Source organism: Xiphophorus hellerii, chromosome 12, assembly GCF_003331165.1.
Source record: "Xiphophorus hellerii strain 12219 chromosome 12, Xiphophorus_hellerii-4.1, whole genome shotgun sequence".
NCBI lineage: Eukaryota > Metazoa > Chordata > Actinopteri > Cyprinodontiformes > Poeciliidae > Xiphophorus > Xiphophorus hellerii.
Genome location: NC_045683.1, coordinates 11,387,222 through 11,407,512, shown reverse-complemented (window position 1 = coordinate 11,407,512; position 20,291 = coordinate 11,387,222). Strand labels below are relative to the sequence as shown.

The 20,291-nt window shown below is 37.7% G+C and overlaps 1 protein-coding gene across 2 annotated transcripts; it reads right to left on the bottom strand.

Annotated features, from left to right (window-relative positions):
* Positions 1-816: 816 nt before the first annotated feature.
* ark2cb (arkadia (RNF111) C-terminal like ring finger ubiquitin ligase 2Cb) lies at positions 817-19,518 on the bottom strand. 2 transcript variants are annotated; one of them, XM_032577814.1, is made up of 9 exons: positions 19,219-19,501; positions 16,338-18,357; positions 13,769-14,096; positions 12,966-13,097; positions 11,226-11,355; positions 10,955-11,059; positions 9,817-9,912; positions 9,203-9,306; positions 817-6,831 (listed from the first exon to the last, which is right to left on the bottom strand). In XM_032577814.1, exons 3-9 carry the CDS (start codon positions 13,999-14,001, stop codon positions 6,714-6,716), a joined length of 918 nt encoding a protein of 305 aa, XP_032433705.1. In that variant the 5' UTR covers positions 14,002-14,096; positions 16,338-18,357; positions 19,219-19,501; the 3' UTR covers positions 817-6,713. The 2 variants fall into 2 exon arrangements, with proteins under 2 accessions (XP_032433705.1, XP_032433704.1); XM_032577813.1 differs by lacking the exon at positions 16,338-18,357 and having other exon boundaries at positions 19,219-19,518.
* Positions 19,519-20,291: the final 773 nt, after the last annotated feature.

Genomic DNA, 20,291 nt, shown 5'->3' with positions numbered 1-20,291 from the left:
ACTTAACTTGTTCTGTAGGAGCCCATTCTGCGTTTCAAGCTCTTTAAACTCATCCTAAACTGAGCCAAATCTACGATTGACAGACTCAGGAGGAGCTGAAAGTTTACAATTTTCCCAGTGGACCTTCCTTAGAAACTCAAAAGCTTAAAATCCTGAGACAAATTAAGGAAATACTGTGTCATTATATATGTACACTTTACTTTTGGAGAATCCCTAATAAAATTATTGAATCACCCAATAGTTAACAAAACTATTTCAACTCAGGGTTTCCCTCAGCGTATTATAAGCCTGGTGAGCCACCAAACTTTACTTGTGCCCCCACCAGGCTTAGCATTGTTAGTTTATTTTATTTATTTATTTATTTTTATGATTGCCTTTTTTAAAGAGTTTATAGTTTGTGTTTAAGGATTAATCTTGCAGTCTTCCAATAACGCATAATTATCAAATGATATTTTCAAATTTCCTGTCAACTTTAAACATGTTTTACCTCAAAGACATGGCGGGCAGCTGGATGACAGACTGCCCTAGCGCCCCGGGCTTAGCAAGCTCTTTGGGGGAATCCCTGCAACTTTAATAATAATAATAATAATAATGTTTTATTAAATAAAAGATTTGATTTACAATTTACAAAAAAAACTGTGTCAAAAATTGACACAATCAAATTCAAGTCCCAACTTAAATCTGATAGAGTTAGAAGAAACATGTTGGTAAATTTAAAACATTACTTCTAATTTTGGGCTTATGTGGAACTGTTTTAATTTTTTTAAATAACTCAACAGCCAAAAAATAAATATATAATAAACACCACATGTTTGGTTAGTTGTCAGCATTTTAGGCAGTTTATTTGAAAAACACATACAAAAAGATCATATACAAGACAATAAATAAAAAAGAGACAGAACAGTTTGGGTTAAGCTATGCAACTTTTTGCATCATCATTAGTAATAAATACAGTACAAAATCCACCCAGAGTGAATCTAAAGATTTTCCACAATATTCACTGATCATGTTATTCTTCATTAAGATTTAGCTATTGCTTTCATATTATTGATACATACTTCTACATTTCTATAAAATACTCAAGATCATAAAACATTGCGCGGTTACAGCAAAACAGCAGTGTGTTGTACAAAGATGGCCACTTCCCTTTTTCACTGGCAGGTTAAAAATCAACATTTTTCTCAGCAGCAAAGAAACATCTGAAATATTCAAGAAGGTACAGCATCATATTAAACACGTCTACAGAGCTACTCCCACATACACATAGGAAAACCTGAGAAGGACATGCATTAAAAAGCTTGTGCTTTGAGTTCTACTGTTCATTCCGGTTCATCAGCTTGAGTTAATACTATGGCTACTGTCCAGTTCAGCCTGGAGTTACCGGGGTACGCAGTGGAGGGCACAGGGTAAGGCCAGTGAGAGCACGAAATGAAATTATAGTAAGACCAGTCAGCTTCATTCCAATCCAATACATGTTAGAATAATTTGCAGGATTAGTAGAGTATTAATAAGAAATGCACACCGAAAAACGCAGTTAGCTTATCATACCAAGGTGTGAAACATCTATATTGTAAAACCACAGTAACACCAGAAGTTTGCTCAAAAGATCAATGGCTCAAGGTAGCATGTAAGAGAAGTCCCATAAATCCCACACGAAGCAACTCCTAGCAATATGTAGCAACAGATAATTCAACTGATGTGGTTTCTAAATTATGATTACTAAAGCGACATGTTGATATGAGGGATATGATCATTAAAGGATCTAATAAAATATCACGGCTTATTATGAGCAAAACAAAAGCAAGCTATAAGACAAACAGGGTTGCACCCTGACATCTGTGGTAGATGGAAGCAGGAGTGATATTAAAATAAATAGAAAGTTTAAACATTCAGCGATTAAATCAATAAATGACATAAATGGAATGTAATCTAGATCAACAGCACCATGCTGGTTAGTCCCTCAGTCACCTTTTCTAATTTTTCTCCTTTGAAAAACAAAACACAGACGGCATGCACAAGCATCCCCACCAACCAATGCATAATGAGGTAATTTTTTTTATATTTTGTGTTATTTTAAATAAATATATTGATTAAATTGCAAAGTTATGAGACAGAGACATTAAATATTCCACCACAATAGCTAGCTAGCTACAGTTAGTAATAAATAATGATTGTTAAATACTTAAGGCATCTTTAATCACAGCATTCTATGTGGACTAGCAAAACCTCCATTTTCATGTATTTGTAATTTCTTTTTTTTTTTTGGGATGGAGGTTACATATGTAAATAAAATAAAATAAAAATGCAACACAAACAGTCAAGTTACCTTCCAATAGTACACAAGGAAGCATGAAAATACTTGGAACTGAAAGAAAACACAAAACCTCGGACGAGAAGTACCCACACCACCAAACCAAAATATCAGGCAACGCCATATTATAGTGCATTTACAAAACACAAGCTACATTAGAACGACAATAAATATGTTTTTTGCAGCATTGCAGCTTCTTTTTCACGATGGTTAAAATGGACAAGGTTTTGGCGTATTAGTACCATGTCCCAATTGGCAGGTGAGCAAAGAAAAAAAAACAAATAAAACATACAATTAAACGAAAAAAGAAATGGAAGAAAAAGACAATTAAAATAAAATTAATGCTAAGAACAGTTGTTTGGTATTTTTCAAATGGATGGCTTTTTTCTCCCTTTCACCCTCCTTCAAGTGAAGTATGCCAACATGGTTCATGCATGATACAGAGAAACGGCTTCTATCACTGAACATATCACAGTTCTAGCAATACCATACACAAGCACCATGAGGGAGAGTGGGTGGGGGACAATCGTACACATTCTAGCACATTTCACAGGCAGACTAGTTCGGATATTCCCTGTAACACCACCACACAGTCTTGTCTTTATAAGTTTTCAAACAGACAGAGCAACTACGATTGAAATGCAAGGAGCTGATACACGACAGAGGCAATTTACTTCTATATAGTAATCACATGTGCTTGTCTGATAGGCAATAAGGTTCTGGTAATAAGAAATAGAAATGTCACTCGAATGGCGAGACTCAGGCACTGCATCATCAGCCTCGTGTGAGTGCCGTCAAGACATGAGCAGGCATGGGACGGTTTCTGGTTTTACGGTATAGCACGGTTTTTGAAAAGTCACGGTTTCAATGCCATTAACATTTTCCATCGTACCATACCTGAGGATTGAACCCATTTCACTGAGAATGCCAGTGATGGTGATGTTTGAGCATAGAGTAGGAATTCTCTGAAACATTTCCTAGTGTTAAGAAAAGTAGTGCTTGTCTATGAACGGAGCAGCAAACAAGTGTAGAGATGCATCAAGAAACCAGCTGTTGATCATAATTTGATTATTTTTAGCTAAAAACCTAAAAATCTTAATTTTGCCAAATTTTGAAAACCCCAGACATGACAAAACAACCTTACTTGGTGTAACTTCTAAGTCAGAAAGTTATCTACTTTCAATAATCAGAGAGGTGTACTTCAGTAAAATTATATCAAGGAAGCAGTGATTAAAAAAAGCGATTGTCTTGTACTACAGTATCTATGCAATCAGATTGTAAAGATACTGTATTTTCTCTGACATTTTGAGGCTTGGTTCATTCAGGCTGTGAGAGAGCGAGAGAGAGCAAGACTTTAAGCAGATCACAGGAGGGGTAAACAGAGTATAGGAAAGTTGCTCTGTTGTTGCTGGATATTCTGGCAAAGTAAAAAGACAAATTAAGGATCCATATAATAGGGAATACACGCACAGACTGCTTTTTAGTACAGTAAACCACACTAAACATGCTAATTGCTAATATTACTAGAACCAATTTAAAATGCAATAATTCAGATTTAATAATGCAATAATGAAATTTTTGTTTTAACTTATGAGCAAAACTGTGTTTTCTGTCACACACTGTGTGACAACACCCCTAATCCTAACACAGATCATGTAGAATTGCTCACAGGTGGTAAGAATGTTTTAAGCAGCTTTCTTGTTCCTTTTATTTCACATTTTTCAAATAGAAATTAAATCTGTTTTACCAGGTCAAAGCTAAACCCGCCACAAATACCCTGAGTGGTGAAACTCTACACAAGAATTAGCATGTCCATTGGAAAAATCAACCAAACCAACTGTGTTGGAATATGGGCTTAAAACTTTATTTTGTTATATTTATTGGAACAATAATGAAACTGACTTTAAAAAGAAATTACATTTCCTCATAAACAACTATTTCTCAATAGATAAGCAGCTGTGCTACACCATTTACATTAATTAGTGCAATTGTTCTGGTAAATGGTTCAGTCTCACTGAGCAAACGCACACATTTATTGATCCTACCGTGGAAGAAGTGAGGAAATACTTCCAAATGTAGCATGCCAAGTCATTCTATTATTTCTTGGGATTTGCAAGCATCAAAGGTTAGTTTTTATTGGAGTTCAGTAACTTAGTCTTTCTTTATGCACTTTAGCACCAATGTGCTTTAAAAGGGTTAATTGACCTGTTTTAATTTAAATATATAAATGTATGTCTGTGTATATACACATACATTTTATATATATGTATATGCATAATTTTTTTCCACATCATAAACAGCATAAAAATCTAAATAAATGGGCGAGTCAATGAATTCAGATTCTCTAAACCAAAGTTTGTGATTTGGGATTGTTTACTTAGTTTTCAAAAAAAAAATTGTCATCTCATCTTATGATTCCCTGATTTAATCTGTATTTTGGATACTTGGTAAAAATAACAACAACAAAAAAGAAAAGAAACTGATGTGAGATACAAACAATATGTAAGCAGTAAGTAATACCACTAGCTAACTAGCGACTGGCTAACCGTTAGCTGCTAACATTACATCTGCTTTACAGCTTCCTAACTCTGCCAGAAACAGCAATATATGGACTAGTCAAAAGGAGTGTAATATATTACACTGATTTTAAATTATTTTAAACACTTTATGACTAGTGAGAACTGAAAATATTGGTAAAATTGCTCTCATTCTGGTGAACCAAATGTCGCTGATTGTATCATCACACCTGTACTGTTTAGTTATGCCGTCACTTATCTTTATTATTGGCTGACTTTAAATTTCATCTGAACATTTTTGACTGTTTCAGGATTCAGACCATAATCATAACTTATATACAGCTGATACTGATTAAAATTTTGTGCAAATAGCTGACACTGATTTTAAAGACAGTAAACGTTCACACACGAGTGTGTGCCTACTGTCTGTGTCTACATATGTGCATCACAATAGCAACATTTCATAAACATTATTATTAGTTATTGCAATAATTCTATAGGAGTATGAGGTTATATCTTAGCAGCAGTGGAAATAGTAATTGCATTTATGCTCATGAAATAAAAACAATTAGATTATGCTGTAGCTACTTTTTTTTTTTTTTTTTTAAACCCAGAAACCGTGGCATTTTTCCTTGCTTTTATCAAACCGGGAGAATCTCATACCGGCCCATGCCTTGTCACGAGGGAGGCTATGGAGGGATTTGCCATTAGACCCAGATCCACCCGCAGATCTTTGAATCCTAAACATGGTGATTAGGAGAGAAATGCCACACTGGTGTGAGATCGGCGTCTAAAGGCAAGCGTGGTCTACTCAGGGTGAGCAGCAGGGTGAGGGATGGGTGAGGGGCTACTGGGTGCATTCTTGTCCTCCTCTATGAATGATCATAATATACGGTTCACATGCACAGACACAGTTCCTGTTTCTACTTGCTCCACAATATTAACGACACAGCCCAAGCCTGCCATACAGCATGCACATCCGAGGCCTCTGCTCTAGGTTGCAGAGGCCCCGCTACGACACTACGCACATCACTGAAAGCCATGCCTGCAGTTAGCGGGTTCAGCATCAACTCTGATGGTGTCTACTAACTGTAAATCCAAAACCATGTTAGACAAGAAAGAGGGATTTTTGGCCTTTTTTGTTTGTTTTTCTTTTAATTAGCTCTTTCTCTCGTTGCTGAATACTCAATAGATCCTCTCTGTGGGATTTTTTTTAACAGACATATTTCTCCAAAAGGCTTTTTGCTTGCTACACAACACTGTTACTCTGTAAATACTTATTCAGTACTATACTCCATTACACCACAAGCGTTCAGCTACAAGAGTTCACACCTAACAACCTCATGCTAATCATTTGACAATGTTCTGTACAGATGTGCTGAGTGAGGGCTTGGGCAGAGTACGGCTTAAAGGACTTTTCACAGGCCTAGGAGGGAGAGGGCAGAGAGGGCTTGGCTATACTGGCAGAGAAACGGCCCTAAAACACCACACTGAGCTCGGAAGGTTGGCAGTCAAGAGCGTCCTCTCTCTTGGCAGCTGTATGGAGAAATGTAAGTGGGAGTACACGATCTGACAGAGTTGTGTGAAGCCTCAGCACATCTGTCCATACGTGTCTCTGCTCCTAACCTTTACATCCAGCAAAGTCCTTTTTAAACTGACCTTCAGTCCAGCCACCTATCTGTGCATCAACCGCCCCGTCTCTCGTTGTGTTGTACGTTGAGTGTGCTTTGTTGATCCCTCTGTCACGGCTGTCTCAGAAGGCAGGCTCTTTGAGTGATGCAGAGGGAAAGAGGGGTGTTTGGCAGGACTTCCCCAAGGACCAACTGGGGGAGACGATGGAGAAATAACAAGACCACATCTAAAGCTGCAGGAGTCAAGAGGAGCCATCAACTGTCAGGAGTCAGCTGGGTCTCGATGTCCACTCTGCAGATGGGGCATTTCCTGCTGGTGGCCAGCCACTGGTCCACACAGGCCTGGTGGAAAAGGTGCATGCAGGGTAATCTCCTAAAGGAAGCAAAAACACAGGGTCAGAACTAGTTCTGTATCAATCGATTAAAACAGTTTTAATCTGATTAATCATGATGCTGAGCTTTGTAAAAATGTCCAAGTTTTCAAAATGCTTTTATGGAAATATTTTAATGTCTCAAACATCTCATTTTTCCAGGTTTTCATAAGAAAGGCTTAAAAGAAATCATTTCGTTTCAAACATAATTTAGAAAATGTTAACAATAAACTGGTTGTGCTTTGGTGAAAGCATAATTCACCATTGGAATAAGTAGGTTATATTTCTTTTTTGTTTGTTTGTTTGTTTGTTTGTTCTAACATCTTTTTTTTGGACTAGTGCCCTTTATTAGACAGTAATCTGTCAGGAAGTGGGGAAAGACATGCAGCAAAGGAACTGAGGATGAATTCAAACTCATGACGACCGAATTGAGGTTTTATAGCTCTATAAAACAGGCTGTTCCTTCTAAAGAGCTACTGTATATGTAAATTACTTGTTAATTTGATAGCTTGAATGAGATACATCTCTGGCAAACATTTCACTTTGCTTCACTCTTTTTGTCATTTGAAGAATGCTTCCAGATGCTCCAGTCTTTTCTTTTTCTTTAGTCATTTTGTCTTCTTGAATTGTCAGCCACAAACTTCAAATAAAGGAATCCCTCTAATCCCCTTAGACCAAAATGTACGAGGCACTCACATACAGGTAGTGTATACAACTCCAATAAATTCATGTGATATTCATATTATAAATGGCCTTCCCCTTGTGCCTGTTCTCCAGCTCACTGAGCCGTGTAGCAAAGGTAGAACTTTTTGTCCCTTTTTATCTTCAGCCCACAAATAGTTATTTGCTTTGCCTCACTCAAAGTCTTACAAATATAAAGTTTTTCTGCTAGTTATCATTTTAACTTGTGTTTATATTTTTACGTATTTATTTTTTCGCTAAAGATCAATCCTTTAAACATATATTTTTTCAACACGACTGTTTAAAACACTTCGGCTTTTGGTTTTGGCAGAAATTTAAACATAAGTTTGCTAACACAAAAGCATCTGCTGATGTCTAAATGTGAAAAAAAGTTATTCGGATTGTATGAGCAAACCTTTCCTGACTTTCAGCAGCTAAAGTTGAACAAGTTATTTAGGATAAAAAGGTCCAAGATTCAGGGCAGTTTTGGTTGTAAATAAAGAGAAACACTGACAAACCTATAATAGCCACTGAAATATGAACATGGAAGTTCAATGTTTAGAGGGCTTGGGACACTATGTCTGGAGTCAGGTCAAAAATAAACCCATCTTCTTTGAAATACAACCAAATACGGTTTTATTCAGGAAAATTTGTTGTTATCTGCTGTTAAGTCTCGACTTTTTTGTCTTTCAAAAAGCAAAAAAAGCTGCAGTGTCACTTTCCCTCTGGACACACATCATGTGATTTGTGAAATGCTTACAGTATGTTTCCTGCGGGCAGCATTTTCAAGACATGATGCCATAAAAAAGGGAGGGGAAAATCCTGTGATGGGATTTTAATACCTGATACTTTGAAGTTGGATGGCAGAACCAATTTAGGCTTAAAAACTGCTTAGACCATGTGACAGCTGTATCCAGTGTGAATATAAATAAGGTCTGAGGGCTATAAACCACATCTTTCTCCACCTCTCTGTTAACGGCATGATGTTAGACCCAAAATGAAAATATTAAAGTCACATGGTGACAAACAAAGAGATTTTAATTCTAATAAACAAACAACAAGCTTGGTAAACATTTATCACAGAAGTGAAGCTTTGTACCTTTGAAAAATTATTTGCTGTACTTGGGATGAACAACAATATTGTTGTTTTGAGACCATTTTGAAGTAATAAATTGATAATGGCACTTAACAATGCAGCTGGAAGCTATTTCAATGATCCAAAATAAAACAACAAAATAATAAAACAGAAATTAAAAAAAACACGCTCAAGTGAAACCACGAGTAAAAGAGATTATGAAATCTCTGAAAAAAATTGTCATTCAAAAAATACAGATCATTAGAAAGGAAATGATCAACTTTACTTTAATTTTTTATTCGATTAATTTCTTATTGTGTCAGGCTTATGCCAGTCTGCACTAAACTAGCACATATTAAGAGCATAATTAAGTTTTTAAAGGGTTTCTAAAGATGTTTTATATCATTACTCCACATTTCTCCTGGTAGTAATTTGCAGGGTTATCTGTTGTGTTTGTCAATTTTTAAATTATAAACACACAATGAAAACAGCGGTCTGGTTTTTAAAATGAAAGCTGCAAAAAAGCAGAGTTGATGAACAGACTGATGGATGATTCCACATGAGCAGAAACCAAGCATCCCTCCTTACAAAAAAACAAAAACAGCGTTTTCCTGTACCTTACATCCTCTCCATCTTCCAGCATCGACAGACAAATGGTGCATTTCTCATCTGTGTCCAGCTCCTCGTCATCCAGACACATCTTCAGGTCCTGCGGTATTCTCTGCAGAGGAGAGGAGAGCACACGCAAACACTTTAATTTTTAAACGGACGCAGTGTTGATGCCACAGGGGTGTCTGAGTCAGCTAGGGTAGGACATGTTTTCTTAAAAGAGTCACCTTATCACAGCTCCTTGAGAAGAAGAAGAAAAAAAGACACACCTAATATTCTCACACTTTTCCCACAGCAACTGGGTCAGACTGAGTGTAGACGTTTCTTTAAATTCACTCCACGCTCAGATCTGCAGACAGCTGGATGACTCATCCCCCTCGCCTTAAATTATGAACGCTGCAGCTCCATCTCATTAAATTTCAAACAGAAATTGGGTTGACCTTTGAACTACGGTAAGAGTCATGACCTTTTCTCGCTACCCTCTTCTTCACTCTCTGATCCTTCCAACTGCCAGCGCTGACTTTTTCTGTTGTTCCCTTCTTTCACGGCTCGCTCGGCTTGTTTCTGGCCCAGTTCTTTGTCTGTAACCATCAAAAAGGTTGCAAAGGGCCTCCAGTCGTACCTTTTTGTACTTGTGGGGGAAAGTGAATCTCTCGATGGTGGTTTGGACGGCTCCACGATTCACGCTGCCCAGTCTGTCCTCCAGCTGCAGAAGCTCCTATGAAGAAACATTACAAAACTAATTATTATCTAACAAAATGAGGAAGATGATAGCAAAATATTTTGAATGCAAAGGAGGCCACAAGAAAACTGTTGTCAAGTGAATATGAATGCTATGAGATTAAAGTATTCTGTACCGTTTAAAGCATGTGTGCCAAACTCAAGGCCCAGGGGCAAAATCTGGCCCACCATAACAGTTTATGTGGCCCTTGTGACTCCAGAGGGACACATAAATAGAACCTTCACAATAACAGACTTGATTTGATTTTACCAATCAAATCAAATCAGTTTGTATCTGTTAACTGCTAAATTACATCAATCTGCCCGTCTAGTTTTTTACAATTCCTCAAAAACAGGAATTCATGTAAAATCAACAGATCCCCACAGTTTTTCACACTAATGCATGGTTAGGAGTTTACTGTAAATTTTCCCCCAAAAAGTTGTCAAAAACATTTGGTTTAAGTGATGCTAACTCCAACCTGCAGGTGGCAGTATTTTTTTCTTCTGCTACACTGCTGCTTCAGCCTTAATTGATGGTAAGTCCATGATCAATATAGTAACAAAAATTCACATTTACTGTCATACATAAGTGCAATTATCACAAAATTTCTTGCAAATATTTCTAAATTAGCTCCACAAAATCAGTGATTTTGATTGCAAATCACAAAACACTCATGAAATTCTGGAGGGACTGATCAGTGTGACAAGATGTTCATTATTTAATTCTAAGAAGTTACTGAATGTGAAAGTTACTTGCAGAGACAGCTTTTTGTTAATACTTTATCAGTTTGTTATCAATACATTCTGGCACAACTGGCCCTTTGACAACATTCACGATCGTGTTATGGCCCAAAAGTAAAATTAGTTTTATATCCCTGGTCTGAAAAAAACAGGTTGCTTGAAAATAATAATAGAAAAAAATCTGTTACAAACTGTAGCCTTCTCAGATCATTGGTTACAGAGAAAACAGTGATTAATTACTGGAGTCCTGTGTGTCTGAGGCAGAGAGATAGAGAGAGAGATAGAGAAGCTGCACAGACCTCATAGCTCTCTCTGACGGCAGAGGCGTGCCGGGAAGGGTTGAGACTCTGCAGAGCCAGCAAGTGCAACTGGGGATACGGGTAGTTTCTGATCTCATGGACGACCTAAAAAGTGACAGATAAAAGAAGCTGGATCAGCTCCACAGCAGAAATCTGACGCCGGTCTGCCCCGGCTGCTGAGCTTCAGCTCAGAAAGCGAAGTGAGAATCAGTGAAGGTTCACAGAGACAGAGATGATTTATTGCAGAGACCAGGCTGAGGGGGGTTCTCACCACTTGTGTTGAGGCATTGTTTCTGGGGAAGTGGTGCATCCTGGGGGAGGTCAAGTAGTGCTGATAGTGCTGCGGCAGCGGGTGGATGTGGTACTGGTGAGGGGGCAGCCCGGCATCCACACTGAGATCCCTGAAGAAAAGGCAAAGTCATTTACCAGCAGCTCACTGTGCATTTTATAGGTTTCAATAACTTATGATTAAAGACTATAATATATTTAGTAATTAGAAATTTATTAAAACAGATTTTGATTGAAATAGTAGACTATTAAAAAAACTAAAAATGGAAAGTCCTTTCATTAGAGCGAACACAATTAGCTTACATTTTGTTCACTCCTGACTTTTTGTCCTGTCAGGATGTTTGCACCTCTTTCAGTATGGTTTGTCTTTTATTACTAAACCATAAAAAAAATAATTACCTCTTTTACAAGTGTAGAGAGCAGTGTAAGGGTAGCATATTAGTCACTAAGATCTACATTATTAGGGCCATAAAAGTTAATTTATTCACTACATGTATGGGTGGCTGCTGGTAGAGATTGAATACATATCACCTGAAATGTTGTAGCCAACCAAATATTGCCTCCACGAAATCCTAATATTACACTTGCTGATGCAGTGAATTTTGAAATTTAATTTATTTGGTAGGAATAAATTAAATAGATCAGTATATGTTAATTTACAGAAATGAACATTTCGGTAAATGCACCAGAATTGGCTAAAAGGCTATTTTTCATCTGGACAATGAATAATTTGTCCTGATAAAAACAAACGAAGGTTACACAAAACAAAGTTGAAATGACTTAACTACACAAATTCTGTCAATAAATGCAATCAACACAAATAGTAAATGTAAAACAAAGTAAAACTACATCCCAATTATAATAAAAGGTATATGAAATTAAAATAGTTGTGTTTGACAGTTACAGTACTGTGCAGCTCCAGTCAGAAGAAAAAGAAAAGATGGCTGAAAGAAGTAAAACCTAATATAGGGATGGCAGAAATATAATAAGGAATTAAATTATTGATAAACACTCAAAGCTTTTTTGTAGTAGCTTAATCTGAAATAGTAAAAGTTAGAAAAATAAAACCTTTAATTTGAATATGTTTGTTAATGTGGGTGAAACTCAATTACTGACAAAACAATTCCTTAAAATTCATATAAAATAAATTGTTTTTTAAATGTATGCTGTTTTTAGTTGAGAAGAATCTCAAGCAATGTTTAATTAGTAATTACATTAGTTTAAATAAGTATGGCTTCCTGTATGAGATGGATACAAATATGATAAATGAAAATCTATCTTAAACTCTTTAAAATAGAAAAGAAAAGAGAACATATACTTTAAGTAGGGCAGATGTCTATCATGCTTCATAAGGAATATCTTTAAAAAAATCAATAGCTCCTCACCTAAATATTTATAGTTTGAACAATCTGTGGACTTCTCCATAGCAACCATTTATTTTTCAGGATTTTTACACATTTTTATCCAGGCAGTCGTCTGCTATACCAGTAAATCTCGATTTCTTTACATTGTTTTTAACTTTTTAAGCCAGGGGTCTCAAACTGCATTCCTGAAACCTCTATATATGTCCCTTGTCCTCCACATTTATATTACAGAGTTCCAGTAGTTAGTTCATATTGGCTCTCTGAGGCAGAGAGACATCTAAACATTGAGGGACTCTGGCCCTCCAGTAAAGCAGTTTAAGACCACCACTTTAAGCCAAATAATAAAATGCGCTGCTCACCAGTCGGTCCCCTCAGCCAGGTAGCGAGGCTGCTGCACCACTGGCTGAGGAGGGACATGAAGAGGAGGACCAAACTCATAGCCTGGTCGCAGTCTGTGTGGCTGGTGAGGGACTCTCTCTGGGGTGCGTCTACTAAAGGAAAGAAACCAAGCATTTGAATCTTATTCTCCATAAAATGTGACCTATTTTGCTTCCTTGATATCTATGGTCTATACAAAACATGTTCATTTAATTTTTTTGCAAAATAATTCTTAGAAAATAAAACGTCTGGTCAGTTCAGTCTATTTTGATCTCCTTTCAGAATGAGATGTTTTGGGTTTGTTTCTTGTCAATGCTGCTGGCCACGCCCCTCCATCTCAACTTTTGCATTCACACGAGAAAATAACTGCAAACAGATGTGCAATTACACAACAGCATATCTTTGAAAATCAGAAGTGGAGCCTCCTGCTCAACCAACAAGAATGCAGCAAGTAGTTTCTGAATAGTAAGTCAACAGCAAAACATTTGTCTTGTACAGTGCATACAGTGTAAGTAAAAGTGCTGGAGCTCAGCTTGGATTGTTAGGTAAGGGCATGGTGCCTCGACAATAATGAGGTTTTTCAAATGGCTCATTTTCCATTAAACACACCAATAAACATTAACTTCTTTCCAAAAAAAACAGCTGGGTGGTTTTTTAAGCACTTTTGTGGTTCTCAAGGCCCAAAAGAATAAAAATGTGAAAAATGTGAATTTTGCTTAGTAGGTATAAACCTGAAAGCCCCCATTGTTTCTTTTTATTTCGCACCAAACTTGTCTTTAGATACCTGGATGGCGGCAGAATGTGTCGGTGCTGAGCCTCGAGGATCTGCTGCTGGAGGAGGTATTGCTGGTGTAATGCCTGAGGTAGGAAGGGCGGGCCGGGGATGTCCTGGAATTGCGGAGCGGGCAGTGGGTTGAGAGGTGGGTGGAGCGGAGGACCGTGCTGGTGGCCAGGAGGGGCCAGGTGGGGATTCATGCCTGACTGCGGTTGCCCTGGATGGGGCATTGGGAAGTCCATGGGCAGAGGGGCCTGAGGACCTAACTGGAAGTGCCGGCAAGAGGTAGCATGGCTGTGCTGCTGCTGTTGCTGCTGCTGCCGGTTAAAATGGGATCCTGTGGAGGATACGAAGAACTTGTCAGGAGTCTAAAGGAAGAAACAAGTTGGAATTAATTGTGAGTGAAATGTGGTGTCGCTTTGTGTGTGATGTAGCATGTTCATGAAGCCCTACGTCTTACCTAGGGTGAAAATTACTTCTGGTTGGGAAGAAAAATGATGGTTACCACAAGTACCATGAAAATGATAACCCATTTTTGGTCTTGCACAGAAAACGTGAGCTTTTCTTTCTTTCTACCGACTCATGTTATCAACTCCGGTCTTCTGATTCAGAAGAGGAAAGAGACGGTGTACAGGTGATGTCTTCAATGCAGTTCACCTTGCATAAATTCTGCACCTGACAATAGGTTAGCGAGCCCAATAAGACATTATTACCTCTCTGTCTCTAAGAAACACGGTCAAGTATTTCTGTGCGCAACTCACTGTTTTTTATTTTAGAGTATTTTTAATCAAATTAACCAGGTAATATCCTTTGTTATTGCACAGCAGAGAAAATAACTGTTAAGATTAAATTTTTCGACAGAAAATCTATTAATTGGCCTATTGACATTAAATTCACACCAGATGTTGGAAATAACCCAAGTAATTCACACATATAAGGAAGCTAAAACAAAATAGTCCATAAATTGTGCATAATATAGTGGAATGACACATGGAAGTAGTAAACCAAGGTGCTAAAAGGCCAAAACAAACTTAGCATCTGAAATCTGGCATCAATCCTTTTACTGTGAGTTAATATACTAAGATCCCTGATTTATTTCCAGTTTATAATCCAGAAAAATGTATCCTATCTGTCAGCTTTGGCCAAAAGAGGATGAAGATCATGAAAATAATTGGTAAAAAAGGAGCATACTAAGAATGTTTGAAATCTTGTTGCAAATTATACTGAAGGCTTTGGTTACAGAAGTATTTCTAAACTCCAGCGAGTCCTGTTGGAGTTACAATCTGGCAGTGGAAAGGACCTAATTTCATCATAAACCAGATATGACCAGAGGGTCCTCACAAGTTCTCCTACAAAGTGAAAAGAATAATCAAAAAGGTTGAATACAAAAGGCAAGGACCACGCAAAGTTTTGAAAGGCCTGGAATCAACAAGAAAATGACAAGGAATGAGCTCAACAAAAATAGTATCGCTATACACTCACTGCGCTAGACTCCACTGATGAAGAAAAGTGGTTTGTTTTTTCAGGATGTGGCTCTGGCAGGTTTTATATTAATGAAGGAATGGATGGAGGAACAGATAAATACACTTACTTGATAAGAATCAGAAAATAAAAAATGAGTGGATTTTTCAACAAGAAAATAATCAACTAGTTTCTGAAAACTAATGGAGTTGCCAGAAGAGTCTTCTATTACCTAGCTTGTATTAGAGCTGCACAATAGATTAGCAATTTGTTCATCGTTATTCTCAAAATATCTCAATTTTGTAACTTTATGCCGTTATTTTCAGGATGTTGGATGATGACATGATAGTAGATGACAGCAATGTTTAAAGTAGCATAACAGATGAAAAAAGGAGTGAAGAAAATTAGTGTTAGTGCAAGTGTTCTACAATATCATAAGATTTTTTTTGTAATATTGTCAAGCCTTTACTTGAATTCAGTGGAAAATGTACATAACTTACATGCAGCGCTAATGCAAAGATAAGGCAAAGGGACATTCATGATTTGAAGAATTTTATGTGGATGAATGTCAAAGGTCAAAGTGACTCCTAAATAATGTGTGACTAGTTCACACATACAGGAAGCATCTTATAACTGCTATTACCAAAAAAGTGTCATGGTTCAAGCCTTTAGATAAGTGTTTAGTGTTTGTTTCCTTTAAAATGGTGGATTCATTATTTTTTTGGCCATATGGTCAGTTGTCCAGGGCACCATCAGAAAGACAGGATACATAAGAACTGATTTTAAAAACTTACTCATATCAATAGCACCTTGAATTACTATTACTAAATTTTATGTTTGACTCCAATGCCACCTAAACTCATACTTCAAATTTCTTACATTTTGATTGGTTGCGGGAACCACCAGTGTTCCTGGACCATTCTTTGACTTGATGTATGGACAAATTTGTTCAGGTTCTTTTGTATATGTGGATTACTTGGGTTATAATCTGCATTTAATGTAAACTTCATAATAACCATCAAAATATATTTACTGTTAAAAACATTGTCATGATCAATACTGATTTTCCACAGTGGAATCAATACAATCTACCCCGTCTTCTTTGTCTTTCACTTACACTATGACTACATTGTTTTTCCATTCAGCAGTTAAGAGGAAATAGTTTGAATGCCTTTTTCCAGCTCTCCCACCACAGCTATTTGGCAGATACAGGGAACAGACTGCTGTCTGGAAAATAAGGGAGGAAAATTGCAGGCTGGGTTATACTCAGGCACAAAAAGGTTTTAATTCTCTGCCTAAAGTAAAGACTTTTTGATTCATAAGTACAGACGATTCGCAGCTATAAGGATAATTTCATTTATATTATTCTTGTTCACCCAGTGGGGAGCAGATTTAACGTACTATGTCTTGATTTTAACAAAAGTGAAAGTTAGCACATAGAATCACACCAATCTTTTCCTTGACAAGTGTTTTGGAAACATTACTAGACAAAGTCTACATTGCATTTGCTGGCAGTCGGCTTAAAAAGCGACGTGTCCCTCCGAAAAAAAAAAAAAAAAAAGAATAAAGACATCTTTGTTTCAGCTTGGTAGTTTGTCAGTACAGCCAGGCAGACAAGAGGTTGAACTTGCCGCCTCGGGTCGAGTCTAGACTGCAAACAGCACACTGCGTTTTCAAGCAGCTCAGTGAAAACGATCACCATGAATGACAGCAGATAGACTCATTCAGGCCCTGTGATGGAGGAAGCGTGGAAATCATCTATCTTTGTCATAGCAGGAGAGGAGGTGGTTGAGGGGGGTGGAGGGGATGGGGTGGAAGGGAGAGGGGCAGGTAGGGACAAGGCAAAAGGGGGGATGGGGGGAATAAATGGAAATCAGCAAGAAGCACACTGAAGGTTAGGATAAACACTATATTCTTTATTGAAAAATATTAGTATATGTGGAATTTGTGTATTTTTTTTCCTTGTTTGTTTGTAATAGTATAAAACCATGCAACAAAACTAAACAACATAGATTGAAGGCAAGGCCCACCATGCTCCATATAGGGTTAAAAAAAGAACAAAAGCAGCATCCAATGAGCAGACGTGTTGGCTACAGCACATGATTTCAGTACAGCAAGGGTACATCTTTACTACAGAAAGATTACATTGGATTTTCACTAGTCAATGTAGAAAAAACATAAACAAAAATAATTATGAATCATAAATGTGACCATGCACTGAAAGTACTATTACCAGAACAAAAGGTAAAGAGAGACCACAACCAAACAATAAAGACGTTATTAATAATAAGAGGATCTCTTTAGCAGTGCAGGAAAAAATAGGCATCCCTGTGAAATGGATAGCATTTTGGTTTTATGTTAGTGGGGTAAATTTGAAAGTGATGAACCACCAGTAAGCATGTTTTCCAACTTCATATTGAAAAATTTAACATGCCCACAAAGGGCCCTGACGATTCAGTGTGATTCAAAGCTTGAAATTTTGCGAAAGGGAACAAAAAGATTACACAAAAAATGGAGACAGTTATGGTAGGTTGCTGTGTGCAGGTGCAGTGTACCTTCAGTCACATGGCAGGAGGAAATTGCATGCACATGGTTCCAATTTGCATATCTGCTTTGTCAATCGCAGGTTGGTTTGATAATGTACATTGCACCTTGTGTGAAAAGAAGGAGGATGAGCCAAATTCTGGTGTTCAACGATGCAAGTGCAGTACTTTGAGATCATGCAAAATGTATCCACTTTACAGGAATTTACAGCATGTTGTCTAACAAGACTGGATGGGAGGTACACAATGACATTCAACTGATATCTAGAAAGGAGCTATAATGTTTACTCAGTGCTACAGCAATTTGACAGAAAAAAAGACAAAACAAGGTGCTGTGTTCTAGGTGTTAGCTATAGTTTTAGTCTGCTTAACATGAAACAGTCTATAGCTGAATACATCTCGGGAAGGGGTGCTTTTAATACCAATGTCGTCTTCTGATGGAAAGAGGAAATGAAGAAGGGATTCACAATACAGCTAAATGCAGAGAACAGGCAGAGGCCACGCCACACCACACAGCAGCAGATGATCATTAGCTACACAATGGGGGGGACGACAAAGATCTGATAAATGCAGAATGTAGAGCCAGCCTCCATACTATGAAACAGGGAAATAAGAACAGAAATAAAAGCACAATGAAATCACTGATGCCACTGTTGTAAAATTAATGTTACACTGTAGCTTTAGAAATGCATCTCTGCTATGTGAGCGCAGATTTGGGTTATGTTTGCAGCTCTGCAGCTTCAGACAAGCAGCTGCTGGATTGCTCAATTAGCAAATCAAAAAGAAACGGCGGACAGGGCTGATTGATCGGATATCTATGCTCTCTCCACGCATTGATTTGTACGCTGACCAATTAACACTGGTAGCAATTAGCCGAATCGTGGTGTGAAATCTGTTAGCGCCGGCAGGAGCGGATGATCTTCAAATGACATCATCCAGGCATAGCTAAGCTGACTGGCTGGAGAGGCTACGTCTATTTTGCGGTATTTTAACACTGCAAATACACGACAGATTAGGTCGTGCAAATTAGATAACAAGCTGAGGATAAAAAAAACTATTGATAAATACACTATAAAGCACAGCTGGTTGTGCTAATGTATCGCATTTCGAGTCGCACTCTCTAAACATGTGGAACCCTTTGTGGCAAATGTTTCCGTTCCAGGAAATAGCCGGAGCCAACGAGACAGTTAGCTTATCTGTAGCAAGGGCATTTCCTTTCTAACAGGTTTTTACCACGAAGTTATCTCAGACAAATTAACATCATTCGATAAGTCTCGCTAATCTATAACGACCCGAATTATAAAAGTACCGGCGCGGTTCGGGTCGTCGTCAGGAAAAGCTTGACCGTTAATTCGAAGCTAACAGAAGCTAACGCGACGGCTAGCCAACAGCTGCAGTGAATATTAAGATAAACAGGGCACATGTTTTGGGTCGATGTGAATACTAATACCGTACCTCTGTTTCTTACTGAGCCGAATACGGGAAGAACCAGATATCCTACATGCACTAACACCATCCTGGGATCCGTATCTTATGATTCCGCCGGGTTTTTTAAGAGAGATGGAGCAGTAGTAGCAGCCCATGCGGATCTACATTCAGGCGGTTGGTTGTTGCTTGCAAATACTACAGGCGAACCAACGACTGTCTGACTGGTCTGGTTGTCGCTGACAAAAGCAGACATGTCATTTTTAGTCCGGAGCAAAAGAGGGCGATGTTGCAGCGCTGCATGCTGTAGCTGGAGGTATCTCAAGGTGAACCTGTCCGGACCTGACAATTCAGCTTTATTTATATTACTGCGACTGTGAAACAGGCTGTTGTACAGGAAAAATGTGCTATGCTGTAATACTTCACGTTTAAAGGGCTTCCTGCATTCACTCAGGCTATTGATGATGTTTCACCTAATAAAAAAGACTCCGAGGAAATGGATCGGAAATCAGAATGTGCAAATCTAACTAGTGCCAAAAATGGAAGAGGATTGGGGAAGCTGAAAAATTCAATTAATAACAATAAAATTACAATTGGAGTTGTTCATAAAAATACAGTTATTGAATACTCTGAGCCTCCTCTTAATGAAACAGCTTTACAATAAGAGTGTCTTCAGTGAGAGGCTACTTCAGAACCACTATAATAAAGACTGCTACTGGAGATCTTCCTCACATCAGCTATCAGAATTTACAATTCTTTGAATAACCTTTAATTTATATTTGGTATCAATAAAGTGTTTTTGTATTTCATAATTCTGACTTTAATCTCAAAATTATGAGACGAACATCTGCTTTAAAGTCAGAACTATCTGATAATTCTCTTCCATAACCAAGTGCCTGGAAAAAAGGAAATCTAGTTTTGTAAATCTGTGCCCTTATAATAATAATTTGTTTTTCTTCAGTGAAAAAAAACACAAATGGGGATTTGCTACTTAGCATCAGTCTGGTAAACAACAATAGATGTTTCGAGCTGGGAGAAGTAGCATCTTCAGCAAGTTGACTTTCTTACTGAAACAAATAAAATTTGTTCTATTATACTCAGAA